At 45.7% G+C, this 21,546-nt stretch overlaps 1 protein-coding gene across 4 annotated transcripts in view; it reads right to left on the bottom strand.

Moving 5' to 3' along the window:
* The window catches only part of LOC135915879 (sushi, von Willebrand factor type A, EGF and pentraxin domain-containing protein 1-like), a 182,205-nt gene that overhangs the window by 15,480 nt on the left and 145,179 nt on the right, over positions 1 to 21,546 (bottom strand). For all 4 annotated transcript variants that reach the window (XM_065449090.1, XM_065449083.1, XM_065449080.1 and 1 more), the window contains 3 exons: positions 4,734 to 4,981; positions 3,243 to 3,465; positions 1,750 to 1,902 (listed from right to left, as the gene is read on the bottom strand). In XM_065449090.1, coding sequence (XP_065305162.1) covers positions 1,750 to 1,902; positions 3,243 to 3,465; positions 4,734 to 4,981 — 624 coding nt within the window. The remainder of the gene's footprint in view (positions 1 to 1,749; positions 1,903 to 3,242; positions 3,466 to 4,733; positions 4,982 to 21,546) is intronic.

The raw sequence follows: 21,546 nt of genomic DNA, 5'->3' as shown, positions 1-21,546 counted from the left end.
TTGTTATTGCTAGATTTGTCACTTTTCTATTTTCTGGTTTTACTCGCTTTGTACTTCTTCAGGGGAGGGAGGTTATTGAGGACGTCGTGAGTGCCGGACCTTGCGTATATCTATCTTACAAGACTTTCATGACTCAATAAGAAAATAAATAGAATTCATGGTCGCGGCTAAAAAGTTCTATATTTGTGGACCGTATACATATGTTTACCGGATTGTTAGGTGACGCTAAGGGCACAGCTATAGAAAGCTGGTGTGCAGAAAAATGGTCGTCCCGTTCTACTGATTATTCTTTATTTTTGTTTCATGCTTGTTTCTTATAGGGCGTTTCTGCTTTTAGCGTAACACACTCTTCGGCAAATGGGTAACATTCTCGACAAGAGGCGCGATCATCGGAGTAGGACGCAGAATCAATGCGAAGCACTGCAGATGCAAAATTGCATGCCTGATCGTGAGGCACGACAATGTCAGAAACGATGGCAAAATCATAAGGACGAATGCAAACGCAAGTTGAATTTGATTTGTTCGCATTTAAAGCTTGAGGATGGTACTCTGGAAACCTTATGCGGAATGTAAGGATGCAGAAAAGTTTTCGTGTGGGCACGAGTGACAGAAAAAATTGGCATGTGTGACATGTGAGCAGTAGAGTTGAAAGCAGCTCAGACCACAACTAGGGATGTCTGCGTTGAGGTGACCGGCGAAGAAGTTACTGAAATTATTCCTCCCTTCACCGCAATTCGTTTCATTCTACTGCCTCTGAAATACCCCAAGAAATCGAATTGCATTAGGAACCTCTAGACTTTAGCCCTTCATTGCCTGAGAACACGATACGCATCTGTGCCAGTTCTTTGAATTTCTAAAACCTGCTATGTTACACAAAAATTGGAGCAACCTATGGTTTCAAGACATCGAATAAAAACAAGTTCAAGAAGGTAGCATGGAGGCAAGCATTTCTAGGTGACTGCGACTCATACTTAGCTTGAACCAAAACAATGCGTGCAGCCTGCATGTGCGAAGGCCTCCGTCCAGCATTCTCAGCTACAAGCGCTTCTTTATATGATAAAGAAACAAGCAGAGTCATTTGTAGGTATCTACAGGACTGACCGTGCAAGCATAATCACGCACGTAAATGTGTGGCTGAGCCATGTAGTGTTTAACCATTCAGCAATAGCATTGGTGCACTCGGACAAGTTTCTTCATGATTCCGTTAAATGAGATTGCCTGTGTCTGGTAGAAGGAGCTTCATGCCAGAACGGGCCTATTATACCTGGTGTTCCGCTATGAACGAATGTGCCTGCAGATGAGTTAGTGGCAACGCGGTAACGTCAGGTTACACTAAAAAGAAAGATCCAATTCTGAGCGTGTACAGGAACCAACTATAGGCGAGCTTATCTTAAAGGTAACGAATGTTGCCTTGGAGCTTATGCAAGGCCTTACCGACAATAAATGACAAAAGTCAGTGACAATGGCCACACGCGGGAAGTTTCAGCATGAAGGCAACGTTTCGACAGGGCGACTAGGTCTTCGTTCCTGCAGGGGGGCCTACGCTATCTCCAGTCTCAGGCAATTCCCTTGTGCGGTAGCTGTTTAAGCCTACATCTTCCTCTGAACCTTTGTCATGTTTAAAAAGCCGAGCAATGTTATAAGGTACAGGGGTATGCCTATATAGGTTCAGCGTTCTTCCTTTTTATCTTTCGATAAATTGCTTTCACTGTGTCCATTCTAGTTTCGAGCGAGTGTGTTTATGCTCACCAGTGCAGTCCTTAACCATTTTGGCCCCTTCGAAGGAGAAAGTGTGCTTAGGGCAGGGCTTGCAGCTTGTCTGGCCCTCAGAGTCCTGGTAGTGGTTTTGTGGGCATGGGTGGCACGAGCCGTGCTCCTCGAACGTTCCACTTGGACATGGCACTGCAATATGGAAAACACCGAATGCAACAAAATGAGCCTAACGCAACCAACAAGGTACAATATGGGTGATGTACTCCGTAGCCTGCAGTGTTTGAGAAGGGGATGCCATAACTGTACTTTATGTGGACTTATGAATTTTACTTTCTCGTTTCAGATAAGCTGAAGGTTCAAGAGCCGCCTACCCCTACTACTAAAGAAACATCTGCGTAACTGTATTACAATGGTTCTTTGATTCTAGCTGCCTTGATGTATGACACTGAAGAAGTAAATATATTGCTTTGATTTTAAACCTTTCTGAGAAATGCTAATGGTATATGCAAGGCAGCTTCCAATCAACTGAAAATGATCAAAGGCAAGTGCAAAGCATTACTCGGCGATGAAAATTATTCCAGCATTTTTGAAGCTTCGGGAGGTGGCAGCTCGTTAGGTCACAGGAAGCTATAAACGCCGGATGATTTGAAGCCAGGGGATTTAGTCCTGCAGTTTCATAGCTTTTGAGCCTATCTGGCACCCAGACTTCATGTGTATTACAGTGGTGTAGTTGGAGTGGCGATAGAATGTAGGAATAGGCGGGTTTAGCCTGGTGACCGACACTTGTAATTGCACCGCCTGAGCGCCTGTTGTAATGTGGCTAAGGTATGTTACCACATGTCCAGCAAACCAGTGTCCCTTAGGAATATAAGAAGGCATCGACCTTCCTTGCGGGTTATAGCGGGTCCCTCGGAAAACATAAGATCTTTCTTTTGGATCTTGTCAAGAATAGAGTCCCTTTAACCAGGTTAGCTTGGGCGCGACAACATGTGTGTGACGTCTCCTACCTCGTTTCATTTAGCACAGAGCAGTGAAGCGATACGCCCGCAGCCATTTTAATGTCTATAAGCATACAGTAGTCGAGAGGAAGCATCTGTGTCCTCCTCTCGTCTCTCTGCCGTTACCTATAAGAACATAAATAACAAAAAGCAGCTTTGTGACGTCATAACGTATCATCTGAGGCAGGCGGTGTCTGGCTTGGCACCGAAATCTACTCTACAGGAGCCCGCTACGAACGTAGAGATTGTCCACCACTGATTAGGTGGAGTGTGACACGTGTGACGAGTGTGCTTGAGCCAAGTGTGACACTTTGTCGCTTAAGACGCTGGAAACTATGATGCACTTGAAACGTTGACACATTTATGACACCACCATTTAGGCATTTGTTTAGGCGATTAGGCGATTAGAATGGTTGTGCGTGGGACAGTAGCCTGAAAATCTCATTTAGGTCGCGTAGCGCACGCGACCAGTGCACTATAATTTTTATCACTTCTATGACCGTTTCTGGGTATAGGGAATGTGATACCCACCACAGTGAGCCGTGTGATCATCAATAGTGAAGCCACGGCTGCCGCAGACCAACGTGAACTTAGACTGGCGGAAGGAGTCCCGCCAAAGGTCACCGCCAACTTTTGCGATTTCTTGGTAGAAACCTGGATCCGACGTCACGATGTCGTGCGTGAGCACCTGGATCTGTTCGATCACTGTCTCGGCCTCGGGGATGTCATAGCTTGCGTTGACATTGTGCCGTGCCTGGTGGATGTAGAAAAGCAGGTGAAAAAAAAAATGCCAATTCAGAAGATTAACTTATGTGCTACGTTAACTTCACGAATAGCGGTGAAGGATCATATACATAGCGACACTATTGATTGAAACACTGAATCGTAACCTATTTCCAGCAATGTTGCAGTGTCATGAGCGTTATTTTGTGCGAATATACCTATACTGCGTTGTTAGCGTAGGCGTTGTTGGTAGTCTAGAAGACACTTTGTCCTTAGCCAGTCAGACAGACTTCACTCAATAATGCGATTATTTTTAGATGTCTTTGATGAAGTACATTAAACTGAACGCTCTGACAAGCCCTTACAATATTTTGACATTGTAAAAATCACGCCTTACGTTTCCCATGTCTACACAGATATTGTCACGAGCGTAACAGCTGGCTGTGTAGTGTGTTTGCCGCTTCTGCAGAAGCTGAGGCCAACGACGACGAATACGCACTCTCAGGGAAGGTGTCGGACGGGAACCGTCTGCTTCCATTAGATTAAACCCTATAGTTTTCGTCATATATATAGTAACGTGACTATATTGTATTGCTGATATGTGCACCACGCAATGGAAGAAACATTATTTTTCGCTTCAATATTTCCGTGTCTAAGGCGGTAGCTGTGAAATCATGACCTTGAACAAATGAAAAACGGGCGTTTACCTGTCGTGGCAAGGCGCAATGACATCATCATAGGAGCTGGGCGTTCTCTCGTATATACAAAGCGGCGTCTGCTGTTGCTCATGTACTTTATTGCCAAGTGAGATCTTTAGTGCAGACTGAATTTTTAGAAAAATTCTCAAGTGCAAGACTGCAGGCACTGCTAGCATGTATGGGGTATTGGGATAATGCGACAGTCGATTCTCGACAGCACGATATTGACAAAGTGACCCGTATCAATGGGCTACCGCCCCTTCGAATCGTTCGTTGCTGCACATATGATGCGTTGAGGGCTGTTTAAAAGCTCTAGAATGATTTTAACGCCTTAGTAGTACACAAGCGGCTTAATATTATCACACCTGTTACACAATCTATTGTCGATCCGAAGCAGCTGGCCAATGACAAACATTTGTTGCGTATAAGCTTAGCGAATCCGGCAGTTTCGTAGCAACACGAGAGCCTTTTCGGCGCGGAGTCTCAGCGCAAGAGGCGAACCGTGCCACTTTAGGTAAACATAGTCATTATAAAGGACTAGCGATCGGCCGAATAAGTAGTACTCGGCCGACTCTTGAGGAACAATGGACGACCAACTGACCTGCACAGTCCAGACAACCTTCATAGCATCCGACGCGGAGGAAGGATCAGATGAATTGCGGAGAACAGCTGTCTCGCACATGAAGGTGACGTTGTCGCAATCAGCCTGCAGGCACACATCAGCCGCCCGGTCGAGCAGCGCCTCGGTCAGCGTCGGCATGAAGTCCGTGTGCAGGTTCTCTAGGGAGCAGCTCGGGAGACCCACGTGGAAAGTGAGGCTCCCCTGGAAGTAGGTGGGCGTCGGAAGGCCTGCGCCGAAAAGGACGTTCCGTGAACTCCTTTTCCCTATTGCATGAGGCAGCAAGGAGCACATGGTAAGGCTTCCGAGCACCAAAAAGTCTTCAGCGAAAAAGTGGAACTCGGTCATTACTGCGCGCGCTATTGATCGCATTGCCGGTGCATGTGCATTGCCATACCACGACTACACGAGTCACCTTATTTAACATATACTAGCATACCTGCCAACCTGCGAACTTTAAAGGGACTGTTGGGAAAGGTTATTAAAGGACCACTCGAACATGTCTTTGGATTGAGGTGGGAATGAGAAGATTGTGTGCCATATTCACGAAAACGAGCAAACCTGTAACCCATAAACAAGGAAATATATTTTTAACTTTGCTGTGATAGTGGTGCAAGATCGACATCTGGCGCGCTCGACTATGAAACAGTGCAACCATTCCGTGTACCGTCACTTAACCGAGAATCCGCGCAGGGAGATTTATTTTTCTTGTATACAATTTCGCATTGCCTGAAATTGCACTTTGCGTTCTGCTAACTCTTTTTTTTTTGGGGGGGGGGGGGGAGAGTAATATCTTTCGTTTCCAGCTAGCGCGTGTTGCAAAGTGGCGGCGCCTTGTGTAAACGAACGAAGTCAGGGTGGACGTAGTAGTTGGTGCATTAATGCATGCACTCGGAGATTACCATCGAGTCCAGTAATTAGCGTTGTGGGCATCCGTGCATGTTTTAGGAAGAGACAACATAGATTTAAAAATTCTGTTTTAAAGAATTCTGCTCGCTTTACAGAGAAGCATCTGCACGTGTACACACTTCCAGCGGTAGGCTCTTTCTATTGCGCTACAAAATAGAATGTTCTTGAAAAACGGTAGAGAGTTTCTTTGACATTCGTAAACATCCCGCGCACGGGAGGTGGGGGGGGGGGAGGTAGCACGCATTTTTAAGAATTTTGCCTAAGCACACTCCTTCTTTGGCATACATATAACTATGATGATTTAGCCTTAGATGCAGCACAGAAGCACTAGGAAACTTGGTGCAGGAGAGACTGACAAGCAACACATTGTTTTTTAGATTGCAGAGACTTTTTCTGCGACTTTGCTAACGCTTTCGCATGCTTCAGGAACTTGTTCCAATAAACTCACCGGAAGCAATTAAGTAGCTTTCTGGTATATGGCATTTTCCGCTGCCACAAGAAAGCAGCGCAAGTACCACCACAATTTGTTTTTTGCATGCATTTTCTTCAACCTTGCACCGGCCCATCATTCAACAGATTTGAATTTTTGTTTTCAAATTGAAGTTATTGAAGCTCGATCTCCTGGAATCGCCGTCCCGGTGGCAACATGGCGGAATCGAGGTGCATGGCGTGTCTGATACCCCAGCTCGCGCGTTGTGGCGGCCATTTGCCAAGATCGATCTCCTGGAATCGCCGTCCGGGTGGCAACATGGCGGACATGGCTAGCACTGTGTTTCTCCCGCCTGGCGTAGAGTCGCAGCGCGAGCACACGTCACCGCTGATACGCCCCAATCGGCCTCCCAGTGGCGGCCCTCGGGCACCCTCACCGCCCGAGCTTTCGTTTGCCGAGCGCCCATAAGAAATACGGAAAGAGAAGCAACATGCTCGCTGGAAAGAAAAAAAAAAGAAACTGAAAAGCTGGTGGAACAGAGAGATACGAGAAGCGATCGCCGAATGACAGAAAGCGTCCCGAGTGCACAGAGAGGCAAAATAAGCGCAGTTGCCGCGGGAGGAAGTAGCCAGAAAATAGGAAATATACTGAGATAAAAAAAAAATATCTACGATTCAAGTACGCATTCAATCAAACATAAAAGGTGAAAGTAAACGTTGGTTGTCAGAAACATGTGAGAAATAGAAGGCCGCACCTAGAATATTTTGGAACAACATAAACTTTTTAGGCAGGAAGTCTGGAACAAGATAACAACATATCCTAGACGAAGATGGAAACAAATTGGAAGTGGGTGCGGCATTAAATTACGTCCGACAGCCGAATCTTTCCAAGGCAATGACGAGGTTGTATTTGAGGGAAAAAAAGGCATGAAAGAGAACCAGATGCAAAAGGAGCTGGTGCTGACAAACTTCAACTGGAAGAAAGCCGAAGAGAAAATTCCTAAGCGGACAGCCACAAGGCTAGACGAGGTTCCCGTTAGGCTAATTGTTGAACCAGAACCAAAGAGTAAGAAAGCCTCTTGAAAGCAGCAGAAAAAAAATTTAAAAGATAGACGAATACCCGTAAGTTGGCGACAAAGCAGAATGAATTTAATATATAAAAGTAAGGGGGAGAAATATAGAATTCACTGATATGACCATTACATTCACTCGTTGGCCATTACATCGGTAATATACACGCTAGCAATGCAGGCAATTAAATTAAAGCTGCAAGCATGGGCAGATAAAAATGGAATTTTGTGAGAACTTTCGAATGGCTTCAGAATAAATAGGCGTCTGGATGATAACTTATTTGTCCTTACTGATTCTATTGAAATATCTAGAGTAGAAAGGAGACCCTTATATGTGGCCTTTTTAGACATTACAGGAGCAAATGACAAGGTAGACCGCAACATTTTGTGGCATATCCTGGAAGGGGAAGGCTTAGGCGACGATTGTATACAGCTTTTAAGACCTAGAAAATACCGTTTGCATTGAAAGGGAAGGGATGAGGAGCGAGGAGAAAGTTGATATCAACATAGGACTGAGGCAGGGGTGTCCTTTATGCCCACAGCTATTTCTGATGTACATGGTGGGGATTAAAAAGGGGCCAGAGGGAAGTAGTGTCGTGTTTAATCTATCATACAAACAGGCGGGTAAAGTAGTAGAGCAGCAGCTTGCAGGTTTGTTTTATGCGGACGACACTGTGTTGCTAGCTAACAAGCAAAGTGATATGCAACTTCGGTCTAATATCCGTGGACAGGAAGGCGAGAATTTAGGCCTGAAATTCAGCGGTAAAAAGTCAGTTGTTATGATATTCAATGAAAACAGTGAACAGACAGTATCAATGCAGGGCCAGAAAATACCTCGTGTAAAAGAATTTAAATATCTTGGTAAGTAGAGGGGAATAGAAAAACGGCCATAATGAAATGCACAAAGCTATGGCGATACAATAGGTACGATGTGCTCCGGAGTATGTGGAAATGTGTAATGGTTCGAGGGCTTACATTTGGAAATGCGGTTGTTTGCTTGAAATCAGGCGTACAGTCCGGACTCGATGGCAACTAAAGGTCAGTGGGACACCTCACGTTGGGCGCTCGCGGGAAGACTACAAATGAAGCTGTGCAGGGTGATATGGGCTGGACTAGTTTTGAAGTGAGGGACGCTCGCAGTAAAATTAATTATGAAGAGCGACTGAGGAATATAGAAGAAAGTGAATGGGCTGGGAGAGTGTTCAGGTATTTGTGCAGGAAAAACATTGATTCACAGAGGAGGAAAAGAACTAGGAAGCTTACCAGCAAGTATGCGACCTGTATGGCGAGCAACATGGTAACAAATAACGTCATGCAGAAAATCAGAGAGACTGAGATAATCTCATGCGTGGCGGCAGTGCAAAAGAAACCTGCTATGAGTAACTACATAAGAGAAAAAAAATGAAATCAGGAGGGAAGCAATTTATGATAACTCAAAGGGAAGCTCATTACGTTTCGAAGCGAGATCAGGATGCCTTAGAACACGCCCTTATAGAGCGAGAATAAGAAGGAAGAAGAAGCATGTGCTTGCTGCGGTAAAGCTGGGGAAATGATGGACCATGTTTCATTAGAATGTGAAAATATCTACCCAGCGGTCGATTTAGGCACCTCTGGCCTCCTTGAAGCCCTTGGGTTCAGCGAGAGCCGGGCGAATGCAAACATATCCGCAATAGAGATTACAGGCGATTGGAAGAATGTTGGACGGAAAGTGGGGAAACGACTAACCACAGAGGTGTACAAAAACAGAGTTCATGATAAGGGTTTCTGAAAATTTGATTATGATAATTGACCGCTTTTTTTTCTTTTTTAACGTAGGTAGGGCATTAGGCAATATAATAACAAGAGCTGGGTTGCGCAACCCACCACTCCGTTCATAAGGGGACGCTCGTAGCTCCATCCATTTTTAGCCTACAAACTTTCTCCCACACTTATCAAAGCGTTTTTATTGCGTGATAAAGAGTGCAAAATTATTGTTCCTAATTATACATTGTACTCTTCAGTACTAACTGCTTTTAGCCATTGTAAACGAAAAAAAAAATTATCGGCATCATCTACCTCCCACGCGACCTCTGGCCTGGATTTAAAAGTGTTATCGCCACGTTCGCGTTCACGGCGTACACATATTCACCGGTTCGTACTCTTTAGCTGGTTGCTTATTTTGAGCTAAAACCAGTCTATTGTGCTTCGGCATATCGCGTTATCTAACTTGTGGTGAACTGACGTGTTTGCGAGCGGAGATCAGAGTCCGAAAGCTAGGTTTCGGTCGTGAGCCATGCGGTACACGTGTGCATCGAAACGGAAGCCGGATTCTGCTGAAACTGAGGACGGCAATAACGATGAGGGGTTTAAAATCGCTGCCTATATTCGTCTCGTTAACTTACAGGCTGAGACAAGCTAGATAACTAGATCTTGCATTACATATCGGCATTCGGGACACTCCATTGCTGTTCCCGAAATAAATCTTTAGTTGCGAGTCAGCGTCAGTGTTTGTCATCTTCTAATTCTTGTACTCCGTCATTGCGCTATTTGTTCACTTTACGGAGATCCGTATGTCAGTGGGTATGAGAAACGTCGCACACTCGCAGCAGGAAACAGCACACATACTCAATCACGAAACAAAGAGATAGCGACATGGGAACGTGCATCACATTTTTCATCTTGTTCTAGCCGTGGCCAGCGCGACTGAGTAGCTCTATTTTTATATTTGCCGTGTCCGCTGGCAGCTTCTTCTGTCTCCAAAACTGAATGACTCTTTGGTAAATTGAAGTGAAAGTACTGAATCTAATGTGTTAAACAGTTGCAGGCATGGTGTGCGATTAATCGCTGAGCTTCTTGCTTGTGTTGTTGTGTCTTATGTGTTACTGTTCTGTCCCAAGAGAGCCTGTACCAAGCATGTCTGACGGGGTCCTTCTGCACTCAGTTGTCGCCGAAGGTGCGTTCAAAGCTGGTGTGCGGTGAATGGCTCACCATCTTGTCTGTGTTATTGCCTCATGCTCTACTGTTCTGCCCCGACAGCGTCTGCGCCAAACACATATTGGTCCTCATCACAGGAGCCCCCGTCTACACGGGGGGACGGAGCCGAATTCGCAAGGTTTGTACTCCACCAACAAAAAAGCGGATGCAGAAGTATTTGGATGAGATATCAAGTCTACGGAGCACAGCGTCAAGACTGAAAAAAGCCTCGGCCATCATTCTCCCAGCACGGATATTGGCCGAGTCAACCAGGTATCTCAACAAAGACTTTCTAGAAGGTCTTCGTGTTCAGTTGCCCCTGCAACCTCTGAACTACTCCGGCCGACTCTGGCCAGAAGAGTTCTGTCAGTTCGCCCTTAAACCCAACTTCATTAGCCCAAAGGTGTACAGGTACCTGGCAAAAACACTGTGCCTTCAACTAGCAAAAAAAATTACAGAGTCTCTTAAGATCTCTCCTAAGAGGTGAACGGCGAAATCCTCCTCTTCCCCCTCTTATCATTCGCCTCATCAGTAATATTTAGTCATTTGTAATCAGTTGTAGTCATTACAATTCGTCGTTAGACATATTGGTCATTAGTAGTGATTACTAGTAATTTCAAGTCATTTCAGTCATAATTAGTCATTACTGCTCACTACAAAGCATTTTTAGTCATTTGTAATCAATTGTGGTCATTACAAGCCGTCGTTAGACATGTTGGTCATATCATAGTTATCAGTAGTCACTACAAGTAATTTTAGTCATTACTGGTCATTACTAAGCATGTTTAGTAATTTCTAATCAATTGTAGCCGTTACAAGTTGTCGTTAGACACATTGGTCATTTCATAGTCATTACTAGTAATTACAAGTCATTTCAGTAATTAGTACTCATTACTGCTCACTAGTAAGCATGTTTAGTCATTTGTAATCAGTTGTGGTCATTAAAAGCCGTCGTTAGACATATTGGTCATTTCGTAGTCATTAGTAGTCATTTTAGCCATTATACTCATTACTGACATTTCTAGTCATTTCTAATCAATTGTGGTCATTAAAAGCCGTCGTTAGACATATTGGTCATTTCGTAGTCATTAGTAGTCATTTTAGTCATTACTACTCATTACTGACATTTCTAGTCAATTCTAATCAATTGTGGTCATTAAAAACCGTCGTTACACATGTTGGTCAATTCGGAGTCATTAGTAGTCATTACAAGTCATTAGGAGCCATTAAAAGTCATTAGTAGTCACTGTTAGTCATTACTAGTCATTATTAACCTTTAACAATCTCTGTTATAAGGTTATCATTCACTAACTGTCACTATAAATCATTTTTAATTCTTTAATCTGTCTTTAATCTGTCTTCATATGGCATGATGACGCTTTGGAGGACACTCCGGCGGTCAGGTCTGCTGACACAAACTTCACCATAAGCCTAGAAAGGCTTTCACCTTAAAAACATTAAGAACTTGGTTATCGGCAATATCACTCAAACCAGGATTGATGCCAGTGACTCTGGATTTCGCAAAAGAAAAAAAAATTGCGCTGTGATGGACAGGCCATGTGTCCTTATGGTTAACGAAATTTCGATAAAACGAAACCTCTAAGCATGATGTTGTTGTTGGCTATATTGACAGCGGCACTGAAAGTTCTGATCGTGTAACGAACACAGCACTCTTGTTTCTAGTGTCAGGCATAGATGTTTCATGGAAACACCTATTCAAAATATACGAGTCCATCCATCACCTCAAAGTGAGATATCCAATAAAATTCACTCACAGGCACTTGTACGAAACTTCTTTCGGCATCATGAAGGTCAAATTTGCCTCGCAAGTATTGAGCAACAGAGTGTATTTGGCAATTGAGGCCCTCATTGCTTTTAACGCTTTATCTCCTACTATCACACATATATGTAGCTTTGTAGAAAGAATGGACATGCTGTTCGCTGCCTTGAACAGCTCCGCAGTGCGAATAAAAGAGCGGAAAATGAGACAAGCCATTAACTCGTCCACAGGGCACATTGTATTTTTAAAGGCTTGCGGGCTTTGGAGTAAGTCCTGGAAGTTCTATTGCCCTCGCCAACCTAGGACGATATTTAGATTACGCATCATAGTCAAAGCAATCTTGTTGCTGTGAGAAGACCTCCAGTAATCGTTAAATTTTCAATTCTTGTTGATATGGCCACTGAATCAGGATTCCCTTGAGAATATTTTCGTGCTCATTCGGCAGCAGCACAGTTGCAATGAAACTTCAAACCTCTACCAGTTTTCTGCCAAACTCAGGCACATTGTTGTATAAAAGCTTTTCGAGCTTTCTGACAACAGCAATTGCGAGGAGGACAAGGATGGTCTTTTAACTGAACTTATGGCGATTAACCTTAGCAGAATGACTGAAGGGGCCCCTAGCTCCACGAGTGCTGCTTTTACGAAAGGCCCCTCTGAAAGTAGTTTAAAAGCAAGTGATGTGCTTGAGTCAAACGTAGTTTACCATGTGTGTGGATATTTGATACACACAATCTTAAAGAAATGACGTTGCAGCTCATGCCACGACCTCCTTAAGAGGAAGCCTTAGCTCGGGTGATCCTATCTAAATGCAACATGTAAAAGGAGAATTTATTTTTCTCGGTAAAATTTGGCGAGGTTTGTTGCATTCAAAAGAAAAACTTCAAATCTAGAGGCTGTTGGTTTCGAATTTTTTATTTAGATTGTCAATTTCTTATAAAAAATTCCGGAAAATCGAATTTTTTTTTTATAACAGAACTATCGAGTTTACAACTCCGTAACTCAGCAATGAAAAATGATACCACAATTATGTGAATTGGATCTAATAGCACATCTAAAGCGAACAAATTTGATGTGTCACACATGATTCCCAAAACTATTAGTACTATGGACATACAACTACTGCAGAACCTTTGTACACAACATAAAGAATTCACGTAAGATATAACTTGGCATATCGAATTTGTCCGCTTTCAATGATATAATAGATAGCGTTTACAGAATTGCAATATCTGTTCTTGATACAGAGTTATTAATTTGTAAACTTGGTGCTTCTATTTTTCTAAGTTCCGAATTTCTCAAAATTTTTGTAACAAAATTAAAGACCTAAATCAAAATTACACTACCAACAGTCGCTAGAATTTAACTTTGTCTCTCAAATACAACAAACTTAATTAAAGTCGGTCCAGTGGTGCTCTCAGAAAAACGTTTCTGCGTTTTACGTGTATTTGAATAGGCCGCATCGGAGTTGGGCCCCAGTTAATGTTTCCTCGTAAGTGGCCAGGACATAGCAAGACCTAGCTGGTTATTTATGATGTTTAATGCTGAAAGAGCAACACACTCTGCCATTCAATTGCGCCAACTGAGGCAGCATAGGAGTATGCCGTGAGGCTGGAAGACAAACTTACATGTGAAATGGATGCTATTGCACACAATCAAAGTGCTGCAAGTAAATTGTTCTCCATTGTGGCGCAGGTGCATTGCAGTGCAGACTGCAAGCAGCAGTTTTTACTGTATGTTCATCTTCAGCTTCTTTGGAATTTGCGGTTTAAAAACCGCGATTGAAGTTCAACAAAAGCACCTAAATCTGCTGCCAAAAGAATACTGAAGAAGCCGCAGTAAGTAGCTGTCGGGGTTTTTTGCAAAACTAAGCATAATTGCTTTATTTTTTCGTCAACGACTCATAGTTTTTGGTTTCTGTTCCTTAATCAGTTTTCTTGCCTTGTCAAATTATTACATTGGTGTTTTCAAGTATAACAGTTTTTTCGTTGAATACAAGCTTTTTTCATTCCCCATTCATGTTCAACATCAATCTTCCTCCTCATCATAACATAAAGGTCAACCAATTCTTTGCTCATCCTTAATACCAGTCACTGTCTGGTAGCGTAATAACACATCTGTAGCATTATTTTCTAGTGTGATCTGCCATGTGCAATTCCTCTCCTGAAATAGCTGATGTGTCTTGCATTAACCATGTAGAGTTTGCATTAACATGTAGCGTTTGACTTTTCTCATTGTTTTGGCCTTCAGTGCTCGCATAGCGGAGTGTCTTCTTTGAAATGCAAGCTGTCTCATTCCCATATTAAGGCGGAAGCCTTTAATGGCTCATTGTCAAGGTCATCTGCCGTTAGCAGAAACTGTCACAGCTTTCCGGCCTCCTGATTGGTCTCCTCTGTGTCGTGACGTCACTGTTTCTAGGCGCAGGTGTGCTACTCCTGATTGGCTCGCGTGCGTGACGTCACTGTCGTCAAGTGCGGGTGTGGGGTTGGTTCGGCGCAGCGCGGGATGACTCATCACATCGGCACGCGTGGCGGCCGTGTGTTCGACGGTGCGCCCTGACGTCACTGTCGCCAGGCTCTTGCGGTGACTGCCCGATTGGGCGTTGTGTGTCCTGACGTCACTGTCGCGAGGCGCGCCTGGCGACCGTCTGCTTGGCTGTGGTAGGGTGTCTAGATAGGGGAGGTGTGATGACCGCGGCGCCCTTCCCATAGAGAGGGGTGATCCCCTTGCGCGTGACTGCCGCTAGGGCAATACAGAGCGCTGCGGCCCGGGGCGCCGTGTGCATTTCCGCGGAGACTGCGCAGAGAAGGCAGCGAGTCCGGCTAGACAGCGCCTGGGCGCCGGATGTTCACTGTGTGTTTTGCTGCAGATTGTTGCGTGTGCTGTTTATTTCTAACTGCTGTGGGCTGACGAAGATGCCTTCAACTTCAAAGAAAAAAACTCAGAGGTGGTGCTTCGTGCCAGGGTGCGATTCCGGTTATAAATCTTCTTCGGAAAAAGTGTCCCTTTTCCGTGCGCCGACTTGCCAAGAACTGTTTTTGAAGTGGGCGCATGCCATTCCAAGGGCCGACAAACCGCTACGTGTTTCAATACATTCCACAAAGGCCCTCCTGAAGTACTTAACCAAAAAGGTCGGCTTCAGATACCTGATGACGTCGCACCTGAGCCAAGACTGCCTTGAGCGCTCGTTTGGGATAGTACGGCAGGCAAGTGGTGCAAATGATCACCCCACCCCGGCTCAGTTCACCCTTATCATCAGGCACTTGTATATCTTCGGCTGTAAAAATAATTTTGCTGAACAGCTTCCTGTAATTTCAAGATTTGCAGGTGCTTGAGCTTTTACAGTCTTGCAAAGAGCCCTAGAGGTGGAAGCGTGTCGCCAGGACTTCTGGACTCCCTTCTTTCTGCGGAAGAGGCACTCCTGGAAAATCAGAAACAAGGTGATGTATTACCCATGGAGGCTGTTGAAGTGGCCGTGGACCATGTGGACTATGTTGAAAACGAAGCGATGCTCGCTTGGTATACTACATTGCAGGCTACGTGGCCAGGAAGCGTGTGCTCTCAACTAGTTGTGCAGCATGCAGGGATGCCTGCCGAGGGACTGTGTCCCAAAAGAACTCCCAGCTGATGCCTCCAAAGAGTGGGACTTGGGTGGGCTTCTCTACCCGTCGGAGTCATTGTATCGTCTGATTCAAGCTCTTGAAAGCAGGCTAACACATGAATTTAGCAGAACGCGTCTGCATTCTAAAGCTGCCTTCAGCATACTCAAGAAAGCGAGTACAAATGTGCCACAAATTGGTTGTGTGGAGCATTGCCTGGCACTTACAGAATCGGTGGTCAGGTTTTTCTGCCTTACCAGAATCCACTTTCATTTGAAGAGCCTCAACCAGGAAATGGATGAGAAAAAAGGCAAAAGAACGAAGCCTTGCCTGATGTGAAACAAGCAGCAGAATTGGAAGTACATTCTGCTGTATGCAATAAAGTTTGCTCGTCCAGAAACATGTTGCTTTTGTTTATCTGGTTTTTGAATTGCAGTGAGAATGAAATGACTCCAGGACGTTGCACTACAAGGTATGTCATGGTTTAATGCTGATTTGGCAGGTGTAAACGAACTTAAACGCTTTCGTACGTAATAACGCCCACAACTAAAAAAAAAACGGGTGGCGAAAATGAACATTCCGGGGGATCCTAGCAGTTATCGCGTTGACCTCGGAGAAGAAAGAATACGATTGCATATAAATCGTGCAAACAGCATTCTATGATAGATAAGCTCCCCGCTGATTTAGTGGCTTTAATATGGAATTTCTAAAATGCGTGCTCGCTTTCTGCCAGCAGAAAACTCGGTTGTATTACCCCGTATTCGAATACCGCATGATAACCCTAGCGCAATACCATCTTTGCGATGTCTAAGGGACTGCAGTATTAGCTAAAATTTCTAAAACTCAGTCAAATGCGTTTCCACTACAGCATTCCCTCTAAATACGCAGCGGACGGCCGCGCGTGCTGACGGCGCCCCTGACAACAGCGCCGCCCCGCGGCATTCACGCGAACGGGGGTCAGGTTTTCCTGGCCGGTCATCACACCTCCCCTATCTAGACACCATAGCTGTGGTGTGGCGGCGGTGGTGGCGACAGTTTGCGGTATCGTGTGGGTAGGATGCCTCGTCTCACCAAACCAGCGTCTCCCAACACGCGACGTGCGGCAGCCGCTGAACGCATGCGGCGCTCAAGAGAGGCTGAGCGTATACGTCGCATACATCAGGGCGGCGAGGCGCGTCCTACACCACAGAGTCTAGGGACGCGCATCTGCATCTCCGGGTACCAAGGCAAATGAAGCTCGGAAGTGCCGTGACCGCCATCTTGCCGCGGCAAGCCGAGCAAGTACAAGTGAATTGTGTGTACATAGCTCCAAACGCTCCACAGGGCAGGGCACTCGCCTTCATGCGTCGTGTGATCCCGCCGAGTTGTGTGCCTCCGTGGTGTTTCCGACGCAACAAATCGCCATTGGCAAAGGTGTCAGGCTTCCGCCTTTTCACACTTTAGTCTCGACAAATTGTCTTTCGTGTTTTGATTTCCGGATCCCTGTCTCGCTCACGATCGCTCTTCTTGCTTCATAGCCTCGGTTTTTGCGCGAGGCCCGCCGAAGTGACTGATCGCAGAGTCCGGTTTCGCTGCTATCTCACTTGGTCATGGTCGTCGTGTTATGTTTCTAGGATGCGGTAACCTGGTCAGCTCCATTGGGAAACCGTCTCTCAAGGCAAGCCCCTGCGCTCCTGCAGTCCGCACAGCGACATAGACTCCTTGTTTAGACGCAGTTTAACTGGTGCTCCCCGTTCGTCCTTTCTTGCTGCAGCCGTGGGCAAATTGTACTTGTGGCCTTCCTCGGCCGTGACTTGGCGTGAACGGAGATCAGCATGCGTGCTTACATGGTCCGAAATGTATGAAGTGCATAGCCACGGGGTTGGAACGGGAGGCAAAAGTGGCTGCCGAAGGTGATGTCCAAGAATTAAACCGACCATGTACGTATTGAGACAAAGTGGGGCACCAAGTCTGAGCGTGCAGGTTGGAAAGGAGGCACCGCTAAAATGTCGGGTAGTCCATGTCGCTGTGTTGGCTGCGACAGCAGATGCCCGCGCAACCCGATTGCTTCGCAATGCAAGCTAATTATCTTCAAAGGTGACTGTCGGTGCGAACAGATGGGACTAGCCGCCCAATCTGTTTGCGCTGCTGGTTGTCACCCATGACCGGACCGCCATGTGCGACAACGAAAGTGCGCCGTTTACGAGCTCGCGTTAATGGTTTCAGAGTATTTCGACATACAAATTTTATTTTCGCTTTGGTAAGAAGAGGTGCACTGCTTGTACTCTGTAAGTAAATTCGCACATCCTGCTCACTCACTTGTGGCTTGTTTGTATGGACGTCAGTAGAGCGCTTTGAACTTCCGGCAATTCGAGCGCACCAGCTATGCGGTAGCCAAGGCACCGAGGCATGTCGCAAAGCAAGCAGGGCTAGCACGGCTGGTACCAGTGTACGCTACCGGTAAAAAGCAGCCATATTGGATTTTGCATAAAGAAGAAGAACAAGTTCATTTTCGCTTCCTGTTTGAGCAGTGCCATTTGTCGCATTCTGTCGTAAGTTCTATGCGCTTCCGCTGTTTATTTTTGTACCATGTATAATGTACAGTTTTTCTTCTCTAAAGTGGTCCTTTATTCAATGACAGGCCCTTAAATTGCTTACATGGGACTTCTGCTCTCGCGACTTCTTATCGCGCTTGGTGAATCGCTGCCCATTCAGCTAGCGCAGAGGGCGCGCGCGCCTGATCAGTTTCGTGGATAGCCGTTCTTTGGCCGCAAGCCGTGACGGGCACACTGTGCTGAACTTTGGGTGAATAAACCGTGTTGGCGACCTGACTCTGGAGCCTTCTCCAAAGAGATTCTAAAATAAGGAGATGGAAATATGGGATTAAGTGCAGCGCAGTAACTGTCTCTCCGCAGAGGACACCTCAACCGCGCTGCACAGGGGGAAAAGGGGAATTAAAAGCTGAGTGAGAAAGAAAGAAAAGCCCGGCGGCGACAGCCGACGCGGTAAGGCCGTGAGTGGGGCAGGTTTACAGGCGGCTTTGAAGCGCCGCGTCCTCGGCGAAGGCTGGAGCCTTCTCTACGCCGTGTCGGAGAGTCGATGGACCTTGACGTAGCGACCTTTATGCCTTGCGGATTTTAGGAAAGTCTTGTTCTTTCCTGACCGTCGCTCATATTGCGAGCGTCGTGCAAACACATCTCTGCAAACTTTAAGAGACAGGAAGACAGCGGTGTAGCAAATGGGGGTAACCTATATTCCAATTCCCATTGAGAGGAAACAAGTGAGGCTTGGCAGGTCATGTAATGCGTAGGGGAGATAACCGGTGGTCTGTTAAAGTGACAAAACGTGTGTCAAGGGAGTTCTGTAAGCGCAGTCGAGTGCGGCAGATAATGAGGTGCTGTGTTGAAATTAGGAAATTTGCAGGCCTAACTAGGGGGGGGGGGGAATCAGCTATATCCCAAGACAGGCGCAAGTGGAGAAATTTGGGATAGGCCTTCATCCTGCAGTAGACATAAAAAATAGGTTCATCATCATGATGAGCATAAATAAACGTCCATAGAAATTTCTCCCGCGTGAGAGCAGCCATCCTGGCCACAGCTTAAAGCAACAGGGAACCCATGGGAAGGCGTCATTCAGTAACAAATACATCAGTATCACGACAACAGTGGTCAGGAGGAGTAACAACGAGAGTTACGCGATGGACGAAAGTATACTCCCGGACTGGGTTGGGGTCTATGAACTGGGACTGCAAGTTGTCACATGTAGAAGTCCGCACACGCTTTCACCTATGGCAAGAAAAACACCGCCGCCTGCGCGCACGTCATGGTCACATCGATAAAATGTTCATGAACTTTCGCATAGTAGAATTTCAGAATCGGAAATTGTATCAGACAGCCTAGTCTTAGTGAGAATGTCTATATGACGGAGCAAGTTATCAATAATAGAAGACGACGTGTCACACTTGTTGCAGACACTGCGTGCCTTAGTGTAAATGACAAACAGGCGTTTAACTGATTAGTTACGTGATTGCTAAGAAGACGACAGTGGCGAATCCTCAAAGTTTGAAGGACTAACAAAGGGACTGTTAGCCGGCGCGGGAATCTACATGGTTTCGACTTCGCACGCGTCGTTGGCCTCGCACGCGCGGACAAACAACGTACTATTATTTTATTAATGCACATTCTGTTAAGACGAAAAGTATACAGTTGGCCAGTGCTTTTTGCGTAATCCACAAGATTTTTTTGGGGAGTTACGTGTTCCTCTAAAGAAATCTTCCCCCACTGAAATGCCGGAGCCACGAAGCTTTATCCGCTCAGAAAGCACACTTCCTTTAGTCTTCGACGAAGTAAGTTTAACGATGAGAACCAAGCCTATGGGTGCGCGATATGGTGTCATCCGATACGTTATTCACTCCATGTTTCGGATGCGCTGTCTCTAATGCCATAAAATGAATGGTTGTCCTGACGATCGAGACAGGTCTTCAAGCTCATTTCACCATATCCGTTACCACGCGCGGTAAATCAGCAACCGTTTGGACCGTATCAAGTAATTAAACTAGAGATCCAACCACTGCCACACGACTTGTAACGTCTGGCGCGCACGCAAGCACGCAAGCACGCACGCACGCACGCGCACAAAAAAAAAGCGGTAAATAGCAGCACAAAAAGGCTGAACGACTTGTCCAGCGCTGCATTGTTGCTGCTTTCTTTCCAGAGGCAAGTGGAGCCGGAAGTGTCTCCTGCAGAAGTTTGCGGCAAGCGTCCATGGAATCAGTAACGATGATTGAAGGTTGTAAGAAATTCGTAGGTAGATAACATAAGGCTGCAGCCTTATGTTATAGGGACGGAGTAACCTAAGCGTTCAAGGGTACTGCGACCCTTTTGTCTGACACCTATAGGCGAAGGAGACTGGTTGATGGTTGTACGAGTGAAACTGGTCGATAGAGGCCACAGAGAAAGCCACTGTAGAATAGGGGCACTCGTCGCGATAAGCGGTTGCTGAAGCGTCAAGTAGAGGCTTAAGAAAAGGGCAGTGAGAAAAAGCGCCGGCCTCTTGATAATTCTTTACAAAGCTTGCAGGTGATATCAAAATCAATCTTTTGAGCGAAAATACAGCTATCCAAACGTCCGGACTAGTTCTTGAGCGTGGAAACCCAGCATAAGGTGTGATGGTCTGTAACCATTGTAAAATGGTGGCCGTGCAGATAGGGAAGAAACTGCCGTATGGAACAGACCGCTAGACAACACTGCTCAGCGATAGCAGAGATTGCAAGGTTTAGAACTTGTGTGCTCGTAATGTGTAAGCTACCTGAAAAATATCATTTATAAACGGCAAAATTAACTAAAATATTTTGCGGGGAAAGCAGCACGGGCAGCATGAGTTCTGATTAATACCTATAGTACTACCGAGCGTTGTTAGCTAACTAAGAGCTCCTGTGCGATTAGGAGTTTATTAAATGGGTTATGTACACGAGCATTTTGGCATTTCCTCCCCGCATTTCGATGGGGGCGAAGTGCGGAAACGCCCGTGTAGTTAGGTGGACGTTAAATTAACCCAGGTGGTCGACACCAATCAGGAGCCCTCCACTACGGTGTCTCTCATATTGCCTCAGTGTTGCTATGCGACGTTAAACCCCACGCATCATTCAATAATCAACAGCTTCTATGAAACCTGGTCAATAGATAAATTCCCAAAGAATTTTTAAAAAATGACCATATATGACCGGACATATAAACAGCGCAATGTTTACTTTCCTCATCGTTCTCAACACAGTTTCCTCTACGCTGGAGCGGCGCAGATGGCAATGGCCTGCCTACTGCTCCTTCTTTTTTTCTTTTTTTTTGCGCTGCGTTCCTATGGCAATTAACCTTAAGAGTTGGCGTCCGTCAAAAGTGCCAGAGAACCCCACAGTAGCCGTGTAAGCACGGGCGGGACACATTAAGAACTGCCGCTTCCCTGTTTGCTAGAAGAGAGAAAGAGTAGATCGCACGGGTGTGCATGCCTGCGTGAGTTTTCGCTACGGGAGCGGCCATTTCTCGCTGGCTATGATGTCATTGATAGCGGCAAAAGAGAGGAGGCGT

This window comes from Dermacentor albipictus, chromosome 1 (assembly GCF_038994185.2).
Source record: "Dermacentor albipictus isolate Rhodes 1998 colony chromosome 1, USDA_Dalb.pri_finalv2, whole genome shotgun sequence".
NCBI lineage: Eukaryota > Metazoa > Arthropoda > Arachnida > Ixodida > Ixodidae > Dermacentor > Dermacentor albipictus.
This window is presented reverse-complemented; position numbering and strand designations above follow the sequence as displayed.